Here is a 23,307-nt window from a genome sequence, read left to right as displayed (position 1 = left end):
AAAATCTGAAAGCCAGGTTTTTCCTAATATCAGCTATTATTAAAACAGAACACATGAGGGAAACTGATTGTTTGGTCAATAAGTATAGAACGTCCAGACTTTAAAGCACTTGATTCTGACTTGCCCTTATGAAAAAGTAACATAGTTCTTGTAACAAAAAGTGTTTATTACAATAAGGCTTTAATTGCAGGTAAAACCATTTTTGTCTCATCATTACCATGTTTAGTAATTTTTTAGCTACAACATGTCACCGTTCTTAATAAATCTATTCCCTTAACAGATCTATTATAAATTCTACAATAAGTTATTCAAAATGTACCACTGAATAAAACTTAATAAATTCCAGTGGTCATGAGCATTTTAAAATGCTTTCTAATTTATTTTGATACAATTTGTTTTCTTTTTAGTTTATGTGGCTGTTTTATGTCATTTTAGACTTTCTCCATAGGCTTTTAAAGTAGGAAATTCTCGATAGAATGCAAATGCGTCACACATTTTATCTTTCACATCACGATAGGAGCGGCTCACCACTCACGCAAAATTAAATAAACCGGCTTCAGTCATATTGTGCAGACAATTGGTCCTAGTTCAGTTCGGATGGAACTTGGCTTTTATTAAAGCTCTGAACATGCAGTGTATATAAATTAATTAATTCAATAGCCTATGCTTCCAGTAGAAATATATGGGAGCAGGGGGAGTTGTTGTACAGTACTTGGTAGTTTTTGCCCCTGCCAAACGCCGCCCCTGCCTATGAGTAATGAGCTTTAATTTGATTATCTTCTTTAGTAATTGTTTTAACTTTTGTTGTAACTTTTGCACCACTTTGATGTTTCTTAAAAAAATTAAGGCAGCAATTAAACTTCATTTCAACCCTCTTTAATTAAAAACGTTTTACATTTTTAGGGTGTAAAAGGCATCGGCAGGTGTAAGAGTCTAATGTGGGGATTCCCAAACTTTTTTGTCATCCGAACCTCTTTGGTCTAAAATATTTATTTGAAGTACTGTTTTATTTGAAGGATGTTTGAGTGAAGCATCTTGAACTCTATGTGATATTGGCACTGAAGCATCACACCTTCTGAAGTCCCTCTGACATTCCTTGGACAATTTTGGACAATTTTTGCAAACTTCTGTTCAGTGTCTCACTTTGTGAAATCCCCGTGAGCCCTCTGCCCACTGTCTTGGCTTTACCACTCTGCCCTCTCAGTGGGTAAGTTTCCTCTTGTTCATTGAGTTGTGTTTCTTTGTGGTTCCGCCTATCCGGGCCTGGCTAACGTGGAGTGCTGTGGCCTGACTTTACTGTTTTGTTTGGTTTTGTGGATCACACCTAACGTCAGCTGGGTTTGGCTGGGTTGTTTAGGGTGGCCATACTGCTTTCTGTGAGTGTGTCTTAAATTGTGCAAGGAGATGTCTTTTGCTATTAATAACTCTCCGGCATTGAGACCACTGGCCCTAGTCTTTTTTTGGGCTTGTTTTGCTTATCATTGACGGTATGGATTTTCATTATACCTCATTGCAACTGTATAACCTAAATCGTCCCTCCCGACTGGAAACCTCTACATTTGATTGGTGTTCTACCCTCGGAATTGCATGTCGTGCACGTTATGTCCATCAGTCTGCTAAACGTCGCTGGTTTTATGATTGCAACTCCTCTCTATCAATACCTTTGATCTGGTCACAGAGATCGAAATGGTTACCATAGTAATGATGTGACTCTTCATCACGCCAGGACCCTCATACCCCCAACCAGAGATGCGGTCTACTTGTCAGCGCATGTTCCCCATCGACACAATTGCGCTCTTTTGAACACTCGTTCCTTGACTGGCAAGGGTATACACTACTGAATGAAATTACAACTGAGAGAAACCTGGATTTACTATTTCTGACTGAAACCTGGCAAATGCCTGATGATTTCATTGAACTGAACCTTTTAACCCCTCCTGGATATAGTTATCTGACAAAACCTCGACTTCGTGGCAGAGGTGGTGGCCTGGCTGTGATCCTTAAGTTTTCCCAATTATAAAAGTGACTAAATACGACGTTCTTGATGTTTCAAGTCTATCTAAATGTCTATCACTCCGCTTCTGATTTTGTTGATTTATAGACCCCCTAGATATAATACAAACCTTGTCACTGAATTGACTGAATTTCTCACTCTCGCCTGTGCCCAGCATGATAGAATCATGATGCTAGGTGACTTTAACATACATGTTGATTCTGATTGTACTTCTGCAAAAGACTTTGTCTGTTTTGAATTATTTTGAAGTATCTCAGCATATTGATTTTTCCACACATTCTCACTCTCATACTCTTGATTTGTTTTATACTCTTGGTATTGACAATGTGCATGCTCAGGGACATGATTTGGGCATCTCTGATCATAAACCAATTGTCTTTGACTTCTCACTTCCTCTTGTAAAACCAAAAACTAAAACTACTATGTCTTACCGTAACCTGATATCTATAACTGTTGACAATTTCTCTGCTACTATTGCCGTTTCTGCTCTTCCTTCCTCACTCAACCTCCTGAGTCCTGATGAGATAGTTTCAACCTATGATGAGTCTATTTGTAATCTTTTGGATGATCTTGCTCCATTAATAACTAGAACTGTCCCATCTACCCATCTCCTTGGTTCACCCCTGAGCTTAGAGTTATGAAAACAAAATGTAGGCGTCTTGAAAGACTTTACAAAAAATCTTCCCTTCTTGTCCATGCCATGGCTTTTTCAGATTCAGTAATGAAATATAAAGAAGCACTTAACATTGCATGTTCTGACTATCTTTCTACGGTTATCAACAAAGCCAAGTGCTAACCTAAAGCTCTTTTCTCTGAGATAAACTGGTCAAACCATCATCTGTTGCTATTACTGGCTCTGTTGATCTCTGTGAAAGTTTTCAGACATTTTTCCTACAAAACAAAAAACAAACAACATTTATCAAGCTTTTTCTCCAATTGCCTCTTCCTATTCAACTCCATATCTGATAGGTCGTCTGCTTGACACTTTTTTACTCACAAATACATCTGTGGTTGAACAACTGATTATCAAATCTAATTCTACTTCCTGTACACTTGATCCTATTCCAACATGCCTTCTAAAAACCCTTTTGCCTTCACTTATTCAACCTATTATACTATAAATAGATCTCTTGCCACTGCATATGTTCCGCATTATCTAAAAGTAGCGGCCATCACTCCAATACTAAAGAAGTCTGGCCTCTAACCTCATTCAGAACAATTACAGGCCAACATCGAACCTCCCTTTCGTTGCCATGTTACTTGAGAAGGAAGTTGTGGCACAACTGCAGTCATATTTAGATAAACATTATCTTTTTGAACCGCTTCAATCTGGTTTTCGTCCCCATCACAGCACAGAAACGTCACTTTTAAAAGTGCTAAATTATCTCCTTCTGGTTTCTGATTCTGGTGCCCATAGTATCCTGGTTCTTCTTGATCTCAGTGCAGCATTTGACACTGTGTGCCACTCTACACTTCTTTCTCGACTGTCTGCAATAGGCATCACTGGTGCTGCTCTTCAGTGGTTAACTTCATATCTATCGGATAGACAGCAATTTGTTAGGATAGGTGAGAATCGATCCCGTACCGTCACTATTTCTCATGGTGTACCTCAAGGTTCTGTACTTGGTCCTCTTTTATTTCTCATTTATGTGCTGCCACTAGGACAGATCATCAGATGGCATGGTCTCAACTTTCATAGTTACGCTGATGATATTCAAATTTATTTCACGGTTAAACCTAACTCAGCTTGTCCACCCGCTTCTGTTATCTCTTGCCTTCAGGAACTTAAAACATGGATGTCTGATAACTTCTTACAGCTTAATGCTGGCAAAACTGAAATCCTGTTGATTGGCCCAAAATCACAGAGTTTACTCCGGCATGACATGTTCATTGATATTGATGGTGTCCAGATTAGGCCTTCAAAAACTGTGCGGGATCTGGGAGTTTTGTTCGACTCCTCGGTACATTTTGACTCACACATCGGTCAGATTGTTGCTTCTTCCACTTGCGGAATATTGTTCGTATACGCCCCCTCTCTTATCTTTGGAGATGCTGAAACTGTTATCCACGCTTTTATAACCTCCAGATTGGACTACTGTAACTCCTTATATAGCGGCTTACCCACCAAAGCTATACATCGCCTTCAAATGGTGCAAAACTCTGCTGCTCGAGCCCTTACATATAATAAGAAATCTGCACATATCACTCCCATCCTTTACCAACTTCACTGGCTTCCTGTGGTCAATCGCATCCAGTTTAAAATTTTAGTCTTAGTTTATAAAGCCTGTCATGGCCCCGCACCCCAATACCTTGCTGAGTTAGTGCAACAATATGTTCCTGCCCGGACCCTTAGATCTAGCAATGACAATTTGCTTGTCATACCCAAGTATAAACTCTCTACTGTGGGTGGTAGGGCTTTTAATGTTATAGGCCCTAAGCTATGGAATAAGCAGAGCCCCCAAATCTTCGTGCCACCCCTAACCTCCAGACCTTTAAATCTCAACTCAAAACTCATCTATTCACCATGCTCAGTAAATTATCATTTTTCTCTATGCTTCTGTCTTCTACTTCTTCAGTATTTGTTACGTTTACTTTATCGAAATTGATGTTTTCTCTGATTCTATAACTTCTCATGTTAATTATTTGTAGTTATTGGTTGTCTCCATCTGTTTTTCTGCTTGTTTGAGTGTTATAATAAGCAGATTGCTTGTCTCTTTGTCTGTCAACTGTTTGTATTATTTTGTGAAGCAACCTTCGGTTCTTGAAAGGCGCTATAAAAAATAAACATTATTATTATTATTATTATTAGTAGTAGTAGTACTCCCTGAGATTTTAAGTTAATATTTAAAAAATTAACAACATATGTTTACTGCTCTCTGATGTTGGTTAATGGTTGCATTTATTTTCTTTTTTTTCTTTTTTTGTTTGTTTTTATTTAAAAATTATTTATTTTACCTTTTTTTTATATTTTTTTTATCAACTTGTGATCCCTAGTTTGGAAACCCTGGTCTAATGCACTATAGTAAAAACATTCCACATCAAGGGTTTGACAGTGATGATGATGCGATTATAGTGAGAGTTTCAGTGTTTCTCTCACAGCTGAATCCCTCTGCTCCGCTTTCAGATGAATCAAGAAGCCATTACATAACACCGTTTCTGTAACATCACTGTTATTCAGTTGTGTTCTCATTTCATCTTCAGAACAGCGTGCTCAGCTGTCTTTAATTAGACGTCTTTCATGAGGGAAAATCAGACAGCCTGTGGATCTGCCCAAACAGATGAGAGCCGTTCAAATAAACCCAGACATGTTTTGAAACTGAGATGGACCAAAAGTGTTTTAACCTCAAAAAACAACACACTTTAGCTTTAAATAAGTGAAAGTAAAAAGGAAACCGGCTGCGTCATTGTTTCTCTCAGCGGAGACAGTGTATTATTAATGTGCTACAGGAATCTCTCCTTTAACTGAACTTATGTCACCATCCCTGCACTTGACCTGCTGGTTTTCTCTTTTTCCTCTATCATTACATTTGTCTATTTGTCTCTGGTGTAAGTTTTACAGCCAGTCTGAGAAGCTGCCTTTCCTCTTAATAAATCATGTGAGGCTTTTAAAATGTTAAAGTGACTTTTTGTGTGTGTGTGTGTGTGTGTGTGTGTGTGTGAGTCTCTGAGGAGAAGCTTTTCCTTCATATTCCATAGTTACGTCTTTATAGCTGTAAAGTGACAGCACTGCAAGCGTGGTAAAGTTAATCAAATCTTACAGTATGTTGATTTTTGGCTGTGTAGCAACTGTCAATTTGAAGATATTTCTGAGACAAGAAACAAGATCCCTGATGTTTTCAGGGCCACACATTTCATCACTGCTCGTTTTAGGAACCTGTCACAATGCAGTGATGCTCTGTAAAGAGACTTTTATATATGCACACCTGATGAATAAGTACACAATCATTTTAAATTATGTAAGAATTATAAATTATATAATAATTACATAATTATAATTTCCTGTGACCCTACATATGACAATATATGTGGAGAATGAATGGATTGACAATATAACATGTGTATGTATAATTGATTAATGTATATTAATAAATGTAATAATTTTTAATGATTAACAATAAATAGTATAAATATAAATTAAATATGAAATTAGATATAATTATATCTTATATAAAGTTATTATAATTATATATAATTTTTTAGTATGACATTTTGATTTCTGCCTGCTCCTTTTCTTTGGTTGGTTAAGCACCTTTTTCTGCTTCTTTTGTGGAGTTTCTGTTGATGCATTGTTGTTGGGAAGAATTCCGTGTGTGTTTCTTGCTGAATCCAGGGTTATTCTGAGGGGGTGACTGAAGTCTTTGTGTTCAGTATCAGCAGACAATGAGTCAGTCCGGGCAGCACACATCTGTTTCTCCATGAGAGGCCACAGAGCTCAGCACGGACTGATACTCCTACACTAGTGACTCACACTCAGTCTTCATACTGAGGCCATGTTTGCAGTGACTCCAGAACTTCTCTCAGAATGGAGCTTTGAGGGTGTTATATGAATGCTGGGAAATATATTGGACAAGCTTTCAGGAGGAAACGGATGAATCTTTTAATTATATAATTTTGAGGCAATTACAGATGACTGAAACATCTTTTCCATCTACAGTCACATGTCTCTTCCTCTTGAAACACCAATTATTCAGCATCTAGTGGCATGGTGTTTATATGCTATATACTGACTTTGACTTTCAAGCAAACAGTGCCATCTTGTGGAGATGATGTGCCATTCCAAGGTCTGGGTTAAAAAAAAAGTAGTGGTAGTGTTGTATAACTCTAGTTCTTAGTAATTTAATTATGAACACCCATTTGTTCACTTGTCGGTTGCATGAATTAAGACTATATTACAAATAATACATTAAATATTTGATCAATTAAAATACAATGAGAAATTTACACTCGAATAAAGCATTCAAGGTTTATGGATTTAAGTTGAACTGTTTAGACATTTAGTGTATCTGGAAAGTAAGTTTACAAATAACATTAACGATTAAAAAAAAAATCAAGATAATATAAATAGAGAATATAAATAAAACTGTAAAATTTGTTTTATATAAAGTAGCCTTTAGTATGTCATATTGAAGAACATTGGTGTCACAGCTTGACAAATTGTTGACCAAAGGATGGCATCACTAACATGCAATCATTAGAGAACTGTCATTGATGGATAGATAGATAGATAGATAGATAGATAGATAGGTAGCAGTTGTGTGCAGTATGTGGAGACTGGCAGTAGATCAGCTGTGAAGTCCACATTCCCAGATGAGATCAGCCCACAGAACAATGTCTGCAGCACACCAGTAATGCAGACACACCCTTATTCCACAGATCAGATGTACAGTATGAGAGGGATTTGCACACACACTCACACACACACTAATAATAAAGCACACATGCATCTGCACGAATAGCATGTAATAGAATTTTACCAGTTGTCAGGTCACAGTGATGTGATTTACACACACACCCATGTTTCTCACGTCTGTATTTTTATCCAGTTGAGACCAGAGCGTTTCATGTGTATGTTTATTTCGAGTGATGTAATCTTAGTAATGTGGAGAATTCAGTCTCCTCTACAGAGAGAGAATAGTGTACAGTGTGATGAAACGTCTGTGTGATTTGAAAATGTGCTAAAGGCCTCAAACTTTGTGGCATTTGCATGTTGTAGTTTTTTCCCCCATTATTTCTATTATGGAGGTCCGTACAAGTTCTGCACATTTCTTGTTTTATGCATGCTTGTTCATGGAATACTTTGATTGTAGTACTCCCAACTCCATTTACCACTATTTGCCATGATTAAACATATCTGGCAGAATGTAAATACAGGTCTGTTTGTTAGTTAAAGGGATAGTTCACCTAAAAATGAACATTTTGTCATTACTTACCCTCAAGTTGTTCCAAACCTGTATTGTTCCAACCAGACAGTTGACGGTAGCCATCGACTTCCATAGTAAGAAAAAAAATTACTATGGAAGTTACCAACATTCTTCAGAATATTTACTTTTGTGTTCAACAGAAGAAAGAAACTCATAGAGGTTTAGAACAACATGAGAGTGAGTACATTTTTGGATGAACTAACCGTTTAGATAAGACAACTTTTTATTAGCTAGTTGAATAGCCCTTGAAATGAGATTCTGTTTTTGTATTGTAGTGGAACCATGCTACTTTTATAGCATTAAATGGTGATACCATTGTACTTTGACCTATTCTATGTTTCAAAAATGTTGTGTCAGTAAGGTTTAAAAAAATAACAACATCTGTTTTTGAAAGAAGTCTCTTTTGCTCATCAAGGCAGCATTTATTTGATCAAAAATACAGTAAAAACAGTAATATTGTGAAATATTATTACAATTCAAAATTACTTTTCTATTTGAATACATGTAATTTATTCCTGTGATCAAAGCTGAATTTGCAACATCATTACATTAGTCTTCAGTGTCGCATGTAGCCTGGTTAAAACCAGACCATTCTCAGTAGTAACTGAGTTATGGTCTGGCAAAGTTCCATTAATAACTCATTTCCAAAGGGGCGTCACCAACGGACGTCGCTCAAATGCCTCTGGGCACAATTGGATAGACCTAAAACCAATCAGAGCGATCGTCATCGTGTAAAGCCATATGCTGCGTCCCTAAGTTACACTACGCCATAAAAGTATGTACTCTTTTTGTGAAGAAAAGGTATTTACTTTTGAATGTGTAGCAAAAAAGTAGGCAAGCTTTGGGACATACTACTTCGTCATCTTTATTGGACGGATCTGTCGCGTGCATCCTGTCTCTTAAACTGCCCTGTCAATCATCTTGTCACAGTTAAAATCCTCTATTAAATCTAATTTAATTTCCTACCTTTTTGGAGAGAAATGTAGTAGCACGTTCATCTGCCAGTGGGTCTTTCATGGAGACTGTCCTCATGTGTTTGCAATTTTAATATAATAATGCATTTAAAAGTTGCTGCGCTTCACCAACGGACGTCGCTCAAATGCCTCTGGGCGCAATTGGATAGACCTAAAACCAATCAGAGCGATCGTCATCGTGTAAAGCCCGCCCCAACGTTTCTGATTGGTGCCGGATTTCGACGGATTAGAAATGGGCTTGAATGGGCTCTTTGCCAGACTACTTGCAGAGCAAATCTAAATTTGCCGGAAGTTGTCTGGGTTTTCCCAGGCTATGTCACATGATCTTTCAGAAATCAATCTGAGGCCCTGTCCCAAATGGCGCACTTCATGAGGACTTTCGGTCTCGTGGACTTAAATTGCTGGTGCTCGCTGAGTCTACGAGTCCGTAGGCCGGGACATTCAGCATTTCAATGCTCTGAAGTGTGCTCAGCAGCGCCCCCTTTGTACCCTTGAAGCGGTCTTCCGCGAAGCCCGCATAGATGCACGCTCCACGCACTTTAACTACCCAGGAATCCTTGCGAAAGGCCAATCAGACAACGGTTGGGATTGTTGACATGGCTGAGAAGAAAATATTACGTTTTTTATGACCTAAATGTACATTTTACCAGTAGTAACCTACAGTTTATACAAACATTATGGTCACCGAGCAGTGGTTGATGTCTCAAACATAATAATAGCGCGTTGAATAATACGATTGCATTATGATTCATTAAATAAATAGAACCGAATGCCAGGGCTTTACTGAGTCATATATAAACATAGTATGAATATTGGGACAGGGCCTGATATGCTGATTTGATGATCAAGAAACATTGAAAACTGCTGTGCTGCTTAATATTTTTGTGGAAACCATAATACATTTATTCAAGTATTTTTTTATTTGATGAATAGAAAGTCCAAAATAACAGCATTTGTTTCAAATAGAAATCTTTAGCATTATTTTGAATGTCTTTTACTGTCACTTTTAAACAATTTACCCATAATACATCCTCACAGAATAAAGTATTAATTTCTTAAAAAAAAAAAAAAATCTTATTGACTCCAAACTTTTGCACTGCAGGGTGTGAGTAACATATTTGTATATTTATATGAAAATACCATGGTATTACATTCATGGTAACGTTTTAAAACCATTTAAAACCGTTTTTTTACCATGGCACATTATCCTGTAAGGGAATTGTGTGTCAGTAAAGCATACTCTGTTTTTACATCAAGAGGCTTGTACTTTTTCCAAAGAATCTGTTGCATTTGCTAAGTTTTTCATTTAAATCATATTCAGTGTTTCAAATTCATAGGTCAAAAATGCAAATGTTCATGTTTGTGGTGCATTTGCTTGAAATCTGCTGTGAGTAGACACATTGATCTTATGAAGTGTTTTAGTCAAGTCACCTTTATTTGTAAAGCTCTTTAAACAATAGAAATGTTTTCAAAGGAGCAATTTTAAGAAGTTTAATGATGTAAACTTCATAAAATATGAGATGAATTCAAATTCTGCTATAAAGCAGCTGTAGCAAGATGATAGTGCCACTATTCAGCTCAATGCAATTTAATGTTGATTCAGTCAGTGCAGTCAAATCAATTATATTGCTGAATATTACGTGTGTCCAACTAATCAAGCCAAAGGTGACTACATTTTAGAGTGTAAATCCTTAACACAGCCATAAATAAAACAAAATCTTGCCACTTTGCACGTGTAGGCTGTATTCTACTGTAAAATTTAGTGTTTTAGCCTTGTTGATAGTGCTAATGTGGAAGCCTGTGTGTGTTCTGTGACCTTAGCGTCTCCAGTTACCCCTCAAACCCCTGTGTAATACCCCCCACAGCAGCTGCCCATGCTGGTGGGGCAGACAAAGTGAGGCCAGCACGAGGGCTGCTGGAGGGAGGGAGAGGTCAAGTCCCAAAATAGCCCCTCGGTGTGATGAGACAGCCCCTCCTCCAGAGAGAAAGACAGAATGCAAGAAATGGGGCAGTGAAGTGAGTGAAGAAGAGATACAGAGAGAGAACGACAACATATCAGACAGAACGAGCACTCAGAGCTGTCACATCTGACATCAGATCTGACACGCATGCCGCGCCGAGCACACTAAACGAATCTTCATTCTCTTTCATTCATCGTGTTTTACCTCAGCCGATGCGCAGGTAAGAGGACGGATCAACTGACACGCTCAAGTATGCTTCTAACAGATAGTCTCTGACAGCTTGACATTGCTGAGATTGTTTGAAATATTGTTCGGATGTGAAGTTGAGCGGCTGCGTTTTCTTTTGTGGATAATTGATTATGCTGGCTTTGTGTTTGGTGTGGTTGTGGATTTCTTGCACATTTTTAAATGAAAAAGATGAGAATTCCGTTGGATTGGCATATTTTGTTGGAAAATGTTTGCATTATTTTGCATTTGGAAAAAGGAAGAGGCTTTGAATGAAAGTTAATTTACGTGAGAGTGTTTGTATGTGTGTCAGTGTGCTGCTCGTGTCATCAGAGATCACATGGTGTTGAGAGGGCAGCTGTGGCCCCTATACACCCTTTTTTCTGTCACTTTCACTGGCCTTTATCTCCACTGATAACAAAAAATCCCAAAAGGTACCATGGTATTTTTACAGGGTTCGTACAAGGTGCTTTAAGTACTTGAAGTACTTGCATTTGACTTTTTTAAATTTAAGTCCTGGAAAACCCTTGAAAACAGCCATATGTACGAAGAGGTACTTTAAAAGTGCTTTACTTATTGAAATACATTTTTTCGAAAAAACACGAATACAATCTTTTCACGCAAAATTAACAGTGCAGCCCATCTGATAAACCCGCATCAGACCTTTTCTCGGTACGAAGTACGCCAACATTACAATATAAAATATAATTTATTGAGCAATAGTAGCCATTATAAACTTTGTATTTAATATATATTATTAAATATGTTGTAAGTTGTATTTTGGATACCATATATCTGTATTTTGAGTTAAAAAAATCCTAAAGATATTGTTTGATAAGTGCGATCTCTCATTGTAGTCCTTGAAAACCAAAAAAGTAGTGCTTAAAGTCCTGGAATTTATTTTGACAGTATCTGTATGAACTCTGTTTTTAGCTCCTTAGAGTACCTTGTTAATATCATGGTAAACTTGCATTCAAACATCTGTGTAAATGTCATTTATTTCTGTGATGCAAAGCTGTATTTTCAGCATCATTACTCCAGTCTTCAGGGTCACATGATCCTTCAGAAATCATTCTTATATGATGATTTGCTGCTCAAGAAACATTTCTTATTATTATCAATTATGATGTTTTTTTTTTTTGCAAACCATGATAAATTTTTTCATAATTCTTGTTCAAAAGAACAACATTTATTTGAAATAGAAATCTTTTGTAACATTATAAATGTCTTTACTGTCCATTTTGATCAATTTAATGCATTCTTGCTGAATAATTTATTAAAAAATAAATAATAGTTTGAACATCAATGTTCATGTCAGTATATACAAATAAACCCAGATTGGGGGATCAGGGTCTTATATCATCCTGAAAGACTTATTTTGTAACAGTGACCTTGGGAAATGGACATAGAATATTGATTTGAGCTTAAATTATTGTATTGTGTGAGGGAAAACGACACCACAGAGTGATATATGCGAGACATGAAACCTGCACAGCTATGTAATAAACTGAGGCCATTATAATGCTGAAATTGACCAATGAGAATCAACTAGAATAATTTGATTCAAGTAGCATCTCATTATAGAGAGTCAAACATGCTAGATACGGTTCAGAATAAACTCTTATATGTTTTAAGCTCAGTGTAAATGCATTTGTTTTGTTCACCAGCCATTTAATTTTCAAACTTAAATAGCTCAACCACTTAATCATTTAAGTATCTCATAAATTAGATATTTTGATCTTTTTGATGCATTTCTTATAATGTAATGTGATTATTCTTATTTTAATGTTACTAAAATGTTTTCACTGCACCTCATCTTGACATAACTAAGACATAACTAGACCAAAAGGTTCATATGTTCTTCAAGAACTGAAGATGGTGTCATGATAATCTGTATTACAGTATGTGTGCTGCAGAGGATCTGTGAGCGTTCTGTGGACTGTAGTTTGGTCAGCTTGTACTCTACTGTTTGTTTTTGAGCCAGCGAGGCAGGAGTGTGTGGGACCTGCTACATGTCTGACCTACATTCAGCGGTGCCGTGTTATTTTAGGGAGTGGACGGCACCGTATCATAGATGCTGCTGGCCGCAACTCTGGTGTTGCTGTGTTGACATCGAGCTGCAGTTGTTTTGGCATGTCTGCCGTGCCCCATAAATGCTGCTCATGTGACTATATTCTCTCTCACACTTGTCTTGATTGTCTCAGTGCTTTTTAGGTTCTGACACGTTTAGTATTTTGCCCAAAACCTGTGAAAAAAAAGAAAAAGAAGGGAAAAAAAGTGATGCCAAGAAGTATTTGGATACTTAAGCCGCAATAAAAAATGTACGCATGTATTTGTATTATATAGAGCTGCACGATTCTGGATAAATTGAGAATCATGATTTTTTGTTTCAAATCTGAATTGACAACTAAACAAAATAACATGTAATTTACTAGAGGTTCTGAAAAAATGTGAATTGCTGCAGTCTATATATATATTTTTTTTTTAAAGAAATCCGTTTGAATGAATTCAACTCATAAATACTTCACTTTTTTCATCTCTGGATGAATCAGCTTTTTTTAAACGAATCTCTTGAATGAATGATTCAATGACAAATAAATGTTTTAACAGTCACTTGTCGTCACCTACTGGTGTAACAATGTAATTGATAGTCTTTTTATGTGATGCGTACATTTTCTTTAAATTTTGATCGCTACCATAGACATCAGTATTTATATCCGAACTATAAACTTTTATCCGTACTTATCAGTTCTTCTGTGATAATTTGAATATTTGTAATAGAAATGATGATACTGTGTGGTTGAAAAGACTCTGAAAAGAAACTGTTTCATACCTATTCATGACAACTGCTTTCTCTGGCTCAGCTACAGCGTGAACACAGATTTGAATGTTAGCTGTGATTGTATTTGTCAGTGGTTTAATAGACACAGCCGAGTCGCTGTCATTTGGAAATTAAATCACATGAGTGTTTGAATCGAGATCGCGATCTTTTAACGATTAATCGTGCAGCTCTGGTGTTATATAACAGAATATCAAAACAAAGGGCTTTTATTTTAAAAGATGTACCACAAACACACATATTTCACAAAGTGCAGTTTTATAAGTTTCAAAATATATTGTTCAAAATTTACAAAAATTGATAACCAGAAAGTGTCCAAAACTTGTTGAACATGTTTATTCTTTTTTTTTTATATATGATTTATTTATTGAATTTTTCACAACACCAAAGACAAACAATCAATATAAAAACAAAAATTTATAATAATAATATAATAAAAAGCACACAAAAAAAAAAGAAAAAAAAAAAAAAGAAAAAAATTAATACAAAAACACCAACACAAAATCCCTCACAGTACTAACAGGTTTAGTACAGTATATAATATATAACAGAGCTTTATGTCATAATACAGAAATAGGACAAGGTCAGCCTTAACTAGGTCCAGCAAGTAAAGTTGAGTAACCTCAAAACTTAGAAAATAATGTGTGCTGCTAACGATAATACCAGTTGAAAACTGAAAAACCACTGAAAGTGCAGGGTTGGGCGGTCAGTCAGTCAATTGAGACTGAATCCAGCTGCAGAGATTTAACATGCTCAAAAAAGGGTAACCAAATTCTTGAAAATTTAATCATGGAACCACGAAGGCAGTGTTTAATTTTTTCCAATTTAACAAAAAAGAAGGCATCTTTTATCCACCGAGTATGAGAAGGGACTCGAGGACCCTTCCAGTTCATCAAAATGCAACGTCTCGCTAGTAGTGTAAGAAAAGCTACCAACTCAGCGAAATGAGACGGCAGTGAGTAATTAGGAGGTAAAACTCCAAACAAGCCAATTAGCGGAGAGGGATGGATATTGACAGAAGTAATAGCGGAAAGTGAGTCAAAAACCGACTCCCAGAAAAGAGATAAAGCAGGACAAGACCAGAACATATGAGTTAGATTAGCCGGTTCTAGATGACACTTGTCGCAGCTTGGATCAATGTCAGGGAACATACGGGCTAATTTACTTTTAGACCAATGTACCTTGTGGACCACTTTACACTGTAAAACCCCGTGGCGAGCACAAACAGATGACATGTGAACACGTTTCAAAATCGAATGCCATGTTTCTGTCTCTATCTCTATATTAAGATCCCTAGCCCAGGTAATCCGCAGACTATCAGAATCCAAAGGGCAACATGTGAAAAAGGTATTATAAATCGTAGAGATGGCCCCTGTTTGATAAGGATTGATATTTGATATGGTATCGACAATGGTGGAGGGTGGGATCGAGGGGAATCCCAGAAAATGCTTACGGACAAAGTCACGAACTTGCAAGTATCTGAAAAAGTGGAACCTTGGTAAGTTAAAAACTTGAATCAATTGTTCAAAAGAAGCGAATGTTCCGTCAATGTAAAGATGTTTAATGGAAATGATCCCGTGGTCCACCCAGGCCGCAAAAGCCTTATCAATGAGAGAGGGAGGAAAGAGGGGGTTAGAATGTACAGGGCATAGAAGAGGTGTTGACTGTAAAGTAAAATGCCGCCTGAGTTGACGCCAGATCTTAAGACAATTTTTAACTATAACATTACTGGAGAAGGTTAAAGGTGATAACGAGAGAGGAAGACACAAAAGAGACGTAAGCGAAGTGCTGCCACAAGCAGCCTCCTCGATCCTTAACCAGGGTGGAGGCTGATCGTTGGAACAGCACCAGATTAACATATTGCGAACATTTGCAGCCCAGTAATAAAACAAGAAGTTAGGTAGTGCTAAACCCCCCAGCTCCTTAGTTTTTTGTAAAATGCCTTTCTGTATTCTTGGAGTTTTTCCATTCCAAATAAATTGAGAAATAGTGCTATCTAAAGAGTGAAAGAAACGCTTTGGAATAAAAACCGGTATGCATTGAAAAAGATACAGAAATTTAGGCAGTACATTCATTTTTATACAATTTATCCTACCCGCAAGAGAAAGAGGCAATAGAGACCAACGATGAAGATCTTCGGTCAATCGATCCAACAGAGGAGAGAAATTACAGTTAAACAGGTCAGAGTAGTTCTTAGTTACGCAGACACCCAAATAGTTGAATTGATTTAATGATGTCTGGAACATGTTTATTCTTAATAGAATTAATTACAACACCACATTGGTGTAAAAGAAAATAAAGTGGCTTAGAAAAGTGAAGTTCTAGTTTAATTTGTTTGCAGTTGCCACTTTGGTTGATATTTAGTTTTTAATTCAGTGAAATTCGGATATTTTTAAGTGTGACTAAAGTGTGTAAAAGTGTCCAAATACTTATTTTAAGAATTCTTTTTAATTTGATTAATGATACAGTTCTAATGATGTCAAAGTGGCAAAATGTTTCAAAAGGAAATGTCCTATTTTGCCCTCAGAATTTAAAGTTTTTATAAATGACAGTGTGTTTAAGTTTGGATGAGATGAGGCAACTGTCCGAGTTTCCTAGCAGCTGAGCCGCCCTTCCGACTGACAGGCTGGGGGAAGGGAACATGACATGATCCAACCACATACAGTATTGGACCCAAACAGTATTTTAAAGTGTACTTAAGATACACTTTGAAAAATGCAAATCTAATTGTGTTACTTGAGGGAAAAATGTAAATTGATCTGACTTCACATGCATTTGTTATCTAAAGCAGTGACATTCAGGCATTATTAAGATGAGACTTGAGAGTCCAATTACTTTTTTGGGGTCACTGTAAATGTGCAGTTGCTGTGTAGTGCAACTAAATCTTATTCTGTTTTGTGATCTCACCTTCTAAAATTAGTTACTTCTGAAACTATCCTTTTAATATCACCCCCTGGCTGCTTGATTTATGATTTGAACCACAGTGACAGTAGAAGAAAAGCCCCCTAGACCCGGTGACCCACGGCTGTAAATGTGCTCTTCACTGCTGTGACTTTCACATCAGATGAACCACATGCTGCAAGGAACTACTTAAAGGTGCAATGTGTGTGAATTTTTTTTTAAATGTTTTTTAAGCGGCATCTAGTGGTGAGGTTGCGAATTGCAACCAACAAACGTTATGGTGGCCGACAGGAAAAGATGTCGTCGTCTGAGACAGCAGAGAGTAGCCAGTTAAGCAATGAGGTTTCTTTACAAAGATAAATTAAGAAATGATGTTCATCATTGTTACTTGTTCATCATTGTGTCAGTGTTTTATTCGCTGACTTTAGCTAGCTTCTTTGCACGAAGAACAACATAGTGACGAAACGTGTTTGTCCATTTAGGGCTACTGTAGAAACATGTCGCCGCAAAATGGCTATTTCAAGGTAAGGGGATCCGCGGTGTATATAGATAGAAATGACTCATTCTGAGGTAATAAAAACATAACGGTTCATTATGTAAGGTCTTTATACACCACTTAAAACATAGTTATGTGTATGATATTGCATTTCTGTCAACAGATCCTCCTAAATATTACAAAATGCACCTTTTCAATGAAATCATCTTAAAATATCAAACGCTTAATAAAGATCTATAGAATGGCAGCACACTCAACAGTGTCTTTGTGAATCTTACTAAATAGTGCCAGCTGTTGCTTAACTCAACTGGAGGGAATGTGGAGTCACACTGGTTTAAACTAGAACTCAAATTGCAATGATAATGCACTAGTTCTAGATGTTACTGATGAGGTGTTAGAGTTTACACCACATTGTGTAAATAATACCCCTGTCAGTTTTCAACAAGAATACACTACCTTTCAAAAGTTTGGGGATTTTTTACGTGCAATAAAAAATGCAATAAAAACAGCAATACTGTGAAATATTATAACAATTTAAAATGTTCTGTGATGGTAGCTTTGCAGTAGCCATTACTACATTCTTCAGTGTCACATGATCCTTGATAAATCATCCTAATATGCTGATTTTGTGTCCAAGAGACCTTTATTATTATTCATTCTAAATATGTTTTGTATTAAATTAATATGTTAATGATTAATGTAATGCATTCTTGCTGAATAAAAGTAATATCCTGCAACCCCGCCCCCCTCCAAAAAAATTTAACTGGCACCACACTTTTGAACGCTATTGTATGTCATTTTCTTAACAGAGAAGGACGTAGTCAGAGGTAATTTACAGGGAAAACTACTGGTGCTCCTTGGTATATTCTGAGATCTCCACTGTATTATTCATATGTCATGTGAAAATGACTCAAATATCCCTCCATTTCCTCTTGCATGGATACATAACACTGTGTTGTTGTTTCACTTGTGCCTGGTTGAAGGTAGGTGCATGACAAGTAGTCTTGACTTGACTGAGGTTCCTTTTATCAAAAGAATATTAAATGCTAATACTGCAGTAAGGCCTAGAAATCTGCGCTATTTCTTTTAGTGACCATAATAACAGTATTTGGTGTGCGTGATGCAGATATATCTTGTTGAGTACTTTAGTCTTTGCATCGTTGATCTTCTCTTAGACAGTTCCTGATGACTGTCCTGATGTCCCGTCCTTTTTGCTCTTTCTCTAGAACTGTAATTCATATATAACATTTTGTCTGAACTTTCAATGTCTTCAATCTAAAAACTCTTTAGAGGAATGCGTTTTGAATATCCGGTGTGTTCCGGGTTGCTGATGGAAATGGCTCTTTAGCATTTTTAGTACAAGATGATGTAGTTGGGGAAACCAGATAATCAGAAACTTTTTATTTTCAAGGATCTGTATGAATCCCATGCCATCATATGATGTGTAGCCTAATTTCTTGCGCAGTATTGCAGATCATAAAATCTGATGACTGTCTGTGCATTTGTCTGTCTGATAGGACATCTGTGAAGACATATCCGATCATGTCGAGCAGATCCACGCACTGTTGGAGACCGAGTTCTCCCTGAAGCTCCTGTCCTACTCTGTGAACATCATTGTGGACATCCGGAGCGTGCAGCTCCTGTGGCACCAGTTGCGAGTGTCCGTGTTGGTTCTGAAAGAGAGGCTTCTCCAGGGACTCCAGGACTCCAACGGCAACTACACCCGCCAGACTGACATACTGCAAGCCTTCAGCCAGGATCACGATGAGGTCAGATACATCTCTAAAGCATCATCTGAATTATACCACCTAAAGCGGTACACTTAAATTCTTAAGGGCACATCCCTCACTAATTCACTAGGACAGAAACTTAGTTAAGCAATGTTCTGTTGGGAGTGTACCATAAACTCATATGCTCTACCCTTCACCAAAGACATTTAGACTAGGCAACCCTAGCAAACACTTGCAGCAAAGCGCACTTTTATCCCGTTTGATTACATTTTAAATGAGTTTGCAAATGAATAGTCTGTTTGTTTTTGTGATCTTGATCATCTTTAGGCTCGGCTGGATGCTTTGACAGAAGTGGATGACTCTGGCCAGCTGACCATTAAGTGCAGTAAAGACTACTTCTCCCTCGACTGTGGCATTACTGCTTATGAATTGAGCGACTACAGTCCCATTGAAGACGCAGAAGGTCGAGGGCCACGCTCCCTTTATCCCGAGCTGGAGCAAGACTTTCCAGAACTGCTTCAGAGTGTGGATCTCCTCAACATTGCAGCCTCTAGACAGAACCAGGTGTCATCTTCACCTGCAGAAGAGTCTGTTACTTCCACCCAGGAACCTCGAGAGACAATCAGTGGCCCCACCGAAGAAGAAAGTACACCGGATTCAGCAATGCAGGGAGATAGCAGCTTTTCCCTTTCCAAACGCCCTCTTCAAGGTGCCATTAGGAGTGATGTTTCTCCCACACAGCCTTTGCCTAAAAAGCCCATGTACCTGGAGGGTGATGGAAACACAAGGTTCAGTAAGCCTTCACCTCTCCTGTACCAGGCTGACTTGAGCAGAAGCACTCCATCTCTTCTGGATACACCGGATCGCTCAAAGTTCTGGCTGGAGCTGGAATCAGTTTATCCAGGCAGTGGGAGTCAATCCTATGAGAGTCTCCATGCTATGAACGGAAGGAACTTGCGAATGGATCTCAAGAGACCATCTGTGCCTGGTGAAGTCCCACTGGAGAGACGCTCATCTGAGGCCGTGCAGGGATTTCAGACACAGAAGCACTTGACAAACTTCAAGACTATGCACTCCAAAGCCAAGCAGGCTTACAGTGACTCTTCCAGCCCACCACCATCTTCAGGGGAGGACATCTCAGACCACGACCCACGGGAAATGTCCTCCAGCCCCGGCGATCAAGCCCCCACCACAGGCTCTCTCTGGATTGTTAACCAGAATGCTCTGCATATCTCCAATGCATCAGACAGCCCCAAAGAACACTGGTATGGTTCGGATGAGTTCCTCGCTCTTCCAGCCCAGCTGAAAAAGACAGAAATGTTAGCGATGAAGCTGGAAAACCTTGCTCAGGCTTTACCGCAAAGAAGCTTGCAAGAGTCCATCCAGGACGTGGATGACTGGGAGCTCACTGAGGTCAACCCTGATTGGGAGAGCAGCTCCGATCTTCTTTTGCTTCACCCCTATAAAAAGTCCTCCCGAGCCGGGCGCTTTTCACCTACCTCCTCGAGCGGCGTGGCTCCTTCTCTTGATGACAGCATAGAGTCCGGGCCCCTCAGTGACCTGTTATCTGAGGACGAAGGGGCGCGAAGTACACCAGAGTCCAGGGGAAGAAACATATCGAATGGACGGCCCATTGCACCAAAGATTATGTTCCAATGCACACCCTTGATACAGCAGCTACTAGCAGATATTCAGCACCAAGAGAACTACCACGATGTCTGGGCGAAGATTGAGGTAAGATATTTCAGTTTTTTGGTACAGTATTCTTAACCTTTCCAAAGGCTGTGTTTGAAAAAGAATACTAGCTTACAACTTACTGTTGGAGTATATGCTGTATACTGTGCTACAGAAAACCATGCAGTATATACTTAAATCTGTTCCATACTGTGTAATGTGCAGTATATACCGAATGCTGTATATGCTATTTACTGCTCATTTTACAGTGTATTGAATACTGTGCAGTGTGAACAGTAAATGCATTATTCCATTATAAACATTTCAGACTGTAGTTTGCTACATTTGTTGTCAAATGATCTCACCATGTTGCATATGAGTGCAGTTTAGTTACCGTTGTGTTTATTAAAATAGTTTTGATTCTCAGCAGTCAGGTCAGATAATGAGTGGCTGTAGTCTCTTCCACTTCAGATAGCACCCCAACAATGTGCAGGTTGCATTGTGGTATACATTATTCTGTCCAGTGTACTGCCCTTGTACACTTCTTATTTTGGCAAATCCTAATATACATGCGATATATTGCAGAAATAAGAGTAAAAGTAGTATGTTAGTACACTATTCTTTAGATAGCCATTCACTCAACAAAGCTAAATGAGCAACCGAGTGATAATGGTGAACCTCTCAATGGTTAAACTTACATTTATCACAGTTCTATAGTTTATATCTAATTTAAAAGGGGTATAATTATTAAGGAAGTAATTTGTATGCCTTAATCCTCATTCACATTGAGGCGGCAGCTAATATGTGTCACTACACTAAGCAGATATTAAAAACAGCTGATAACTAAAGGGGTAATGAACTAACAAGCCACCTCAGCCTTTCGCTAATATTCAAAGCTTAATTAACAGGATTGCGCTCCTTGACAACCTCTCTTCAGTCCCAAGTCTGTAATTAAATGATTAGCTTCAAAATTAAGAACATGCAATCGTTTATAAAGGACCCAGGTGCTTGAGGAAACCCAAACTAGTCAGACTGTGTGGGATAGCATATACTACCATGCTAGTCTTACTACTGCTGAAGTGTAAAGTATGTACACTTTGCACACTATGCATATTTTCTGTATGCATGGAAATACCCAGATGACCTAGTACATTTACATATGCAATAGTTGAAGGAAATACTATCTCCCATAATGCAATGCTTCCAACATAGTGTTCATGCATCACACAAAGGCTAAAACCTTAATACATGGATATGCAAATGTAAAAGATTACATTTTATATTTATTAATTTAGCAGATGCTTTTATCCAAAGCAACTAAGCAACAAGTACGCTGTCATAGGAGCCAACAATAATGCCACACCTCATGAGACAAACTAGAGAGGTCATAAGAATGTGACAACAATGTGGCATAGCTGTTTGAAATGTTTATCATGGGATAATGCATACTGTTTAACATATTATAATTATTATTTTATAAATGAATTTAAAATAATAGGCAATATGCAGTATGCCATCTTGCAGCAAGTAGTAAGAAAATATTCTGTTTCGAGCTCAGCTATAGGCTAATTAAGCAATCTAGCTGCATTAATCTATATAAATAAAAGCTACCATTTCTTGTAGTTTTGTAATTCTTATCTATGTTCTTTCAAAAATGCATTGCTGATGAGATCTAAATCATTTTTTAGTTTGTTGCCTGATTGCTCGCCATGAGTTTAGATCTACTGTTTTGTTTACTGCCTCAGAGACATAATGGGACACTGCCGCCATCTGGTGGTCAAATATAAAAACAGACCAAGAACACCAAAAGTACTATAAAGTAATGTCTTTGTTTATGAAATTGAGCCACTTATGATGAGTGCATCAAATCAAGTTTATTTAACAAGATCTTTTAGATGCAATCTTTGCAAACCAAGTATTTCAACTCTTGATATAGGATGCTTTGGTTTAAAAAATATGCCAAAGTGCCCCAAAATACAGTAGAAACTACAGTTATTAGTTTATTAGTATAACCAAAGTAACTTGGTATCACTCACTATTGTCAAAAAAAAAAAAAAAATCAAGCAATGTTTGAATGACGTCATATGGATTAATTAAGGGTTTGCATTAGTAAGTATAGTATTTTGGTGGAGATTATGGTTATATTGTATTTGTGTTCAATAATTTGTGCATTCATCCTGATATAGGCATATTTTGACCAATGTCTGGACTTTATCCACTGGAACTCTTTCAGTTCACACTAATTCATATTTTATCACCTGCAAATTCAGTCTTCTGTTTCATCCAAGAAGATCAGTCATGGACTCCACAGCATAGAAAGCATTTTTGAAATATACTTCACAACACTTCTCATGTCTTATGAACAGTAACCACTGCAATCATGCCGATCTGATGGAGGTGAATGACTAGTGAAGGGAAGGATGCCCTCAAAAGTTTTCAGCTGTAATCCTTCCTTTGGTTCCAGTGAAAGCGTGTGCATGTATGTGAGTGTGTGTGTGAGTGTGTGCAGTAAGCTCACTGGAGCGGGCGGAGGTAGGCAGCCACATCCACCTGAGATGATGCGTGTCACAGG

The 23,307-nt window shown here is 37.7% G+C and overlaps 1 protein-coding gene across 1 annotated transcript in view; it reads left to right on the top strand.

Annotated features, from left to right (window-relative positions):
• akap6 (A kinase (PRKA) anchor protein 6) overlaps positions 1 to 23,307 on the top strand; it is a 175,250-nt gene that overhangs the window by 29,347 nt on the left and 122,596 nt on the right. Inside the window, exons 4-5 of the mRNA XM_082142267.1 lie at positions 18,849 to 19,100; positions 19,389 to 20,795. Of these exons, the coding sequence (XP_081998393.1) occupies positions 18,849 to 19,100; positions 19,389 to 20,795 (1,659 nt within the window). The remainder of the gene's footprint in view (positions 1 to 18,848; positions 19,101 to 19,388; positions 20,796 to 23,307) is intronic.

The sequence above is a fragment of the Leuciscus leuciscus genome, assembly GCF_965113295.1.
Source record: "Leuciscus leuciscus genome assembly, chromosome: 17".
In the NCBI taxonomy this organism is placed as follows: domain Eukaryota; kingdom Metazoa; phylum Chordata; class Actinopteri; order Cypriniformes; family Leuciscidae; genus Leuciscus; species Leuciscus leuciscus.
This window is presented reverse-complemented; position numbering and strand designations above follow the sequence as displayed.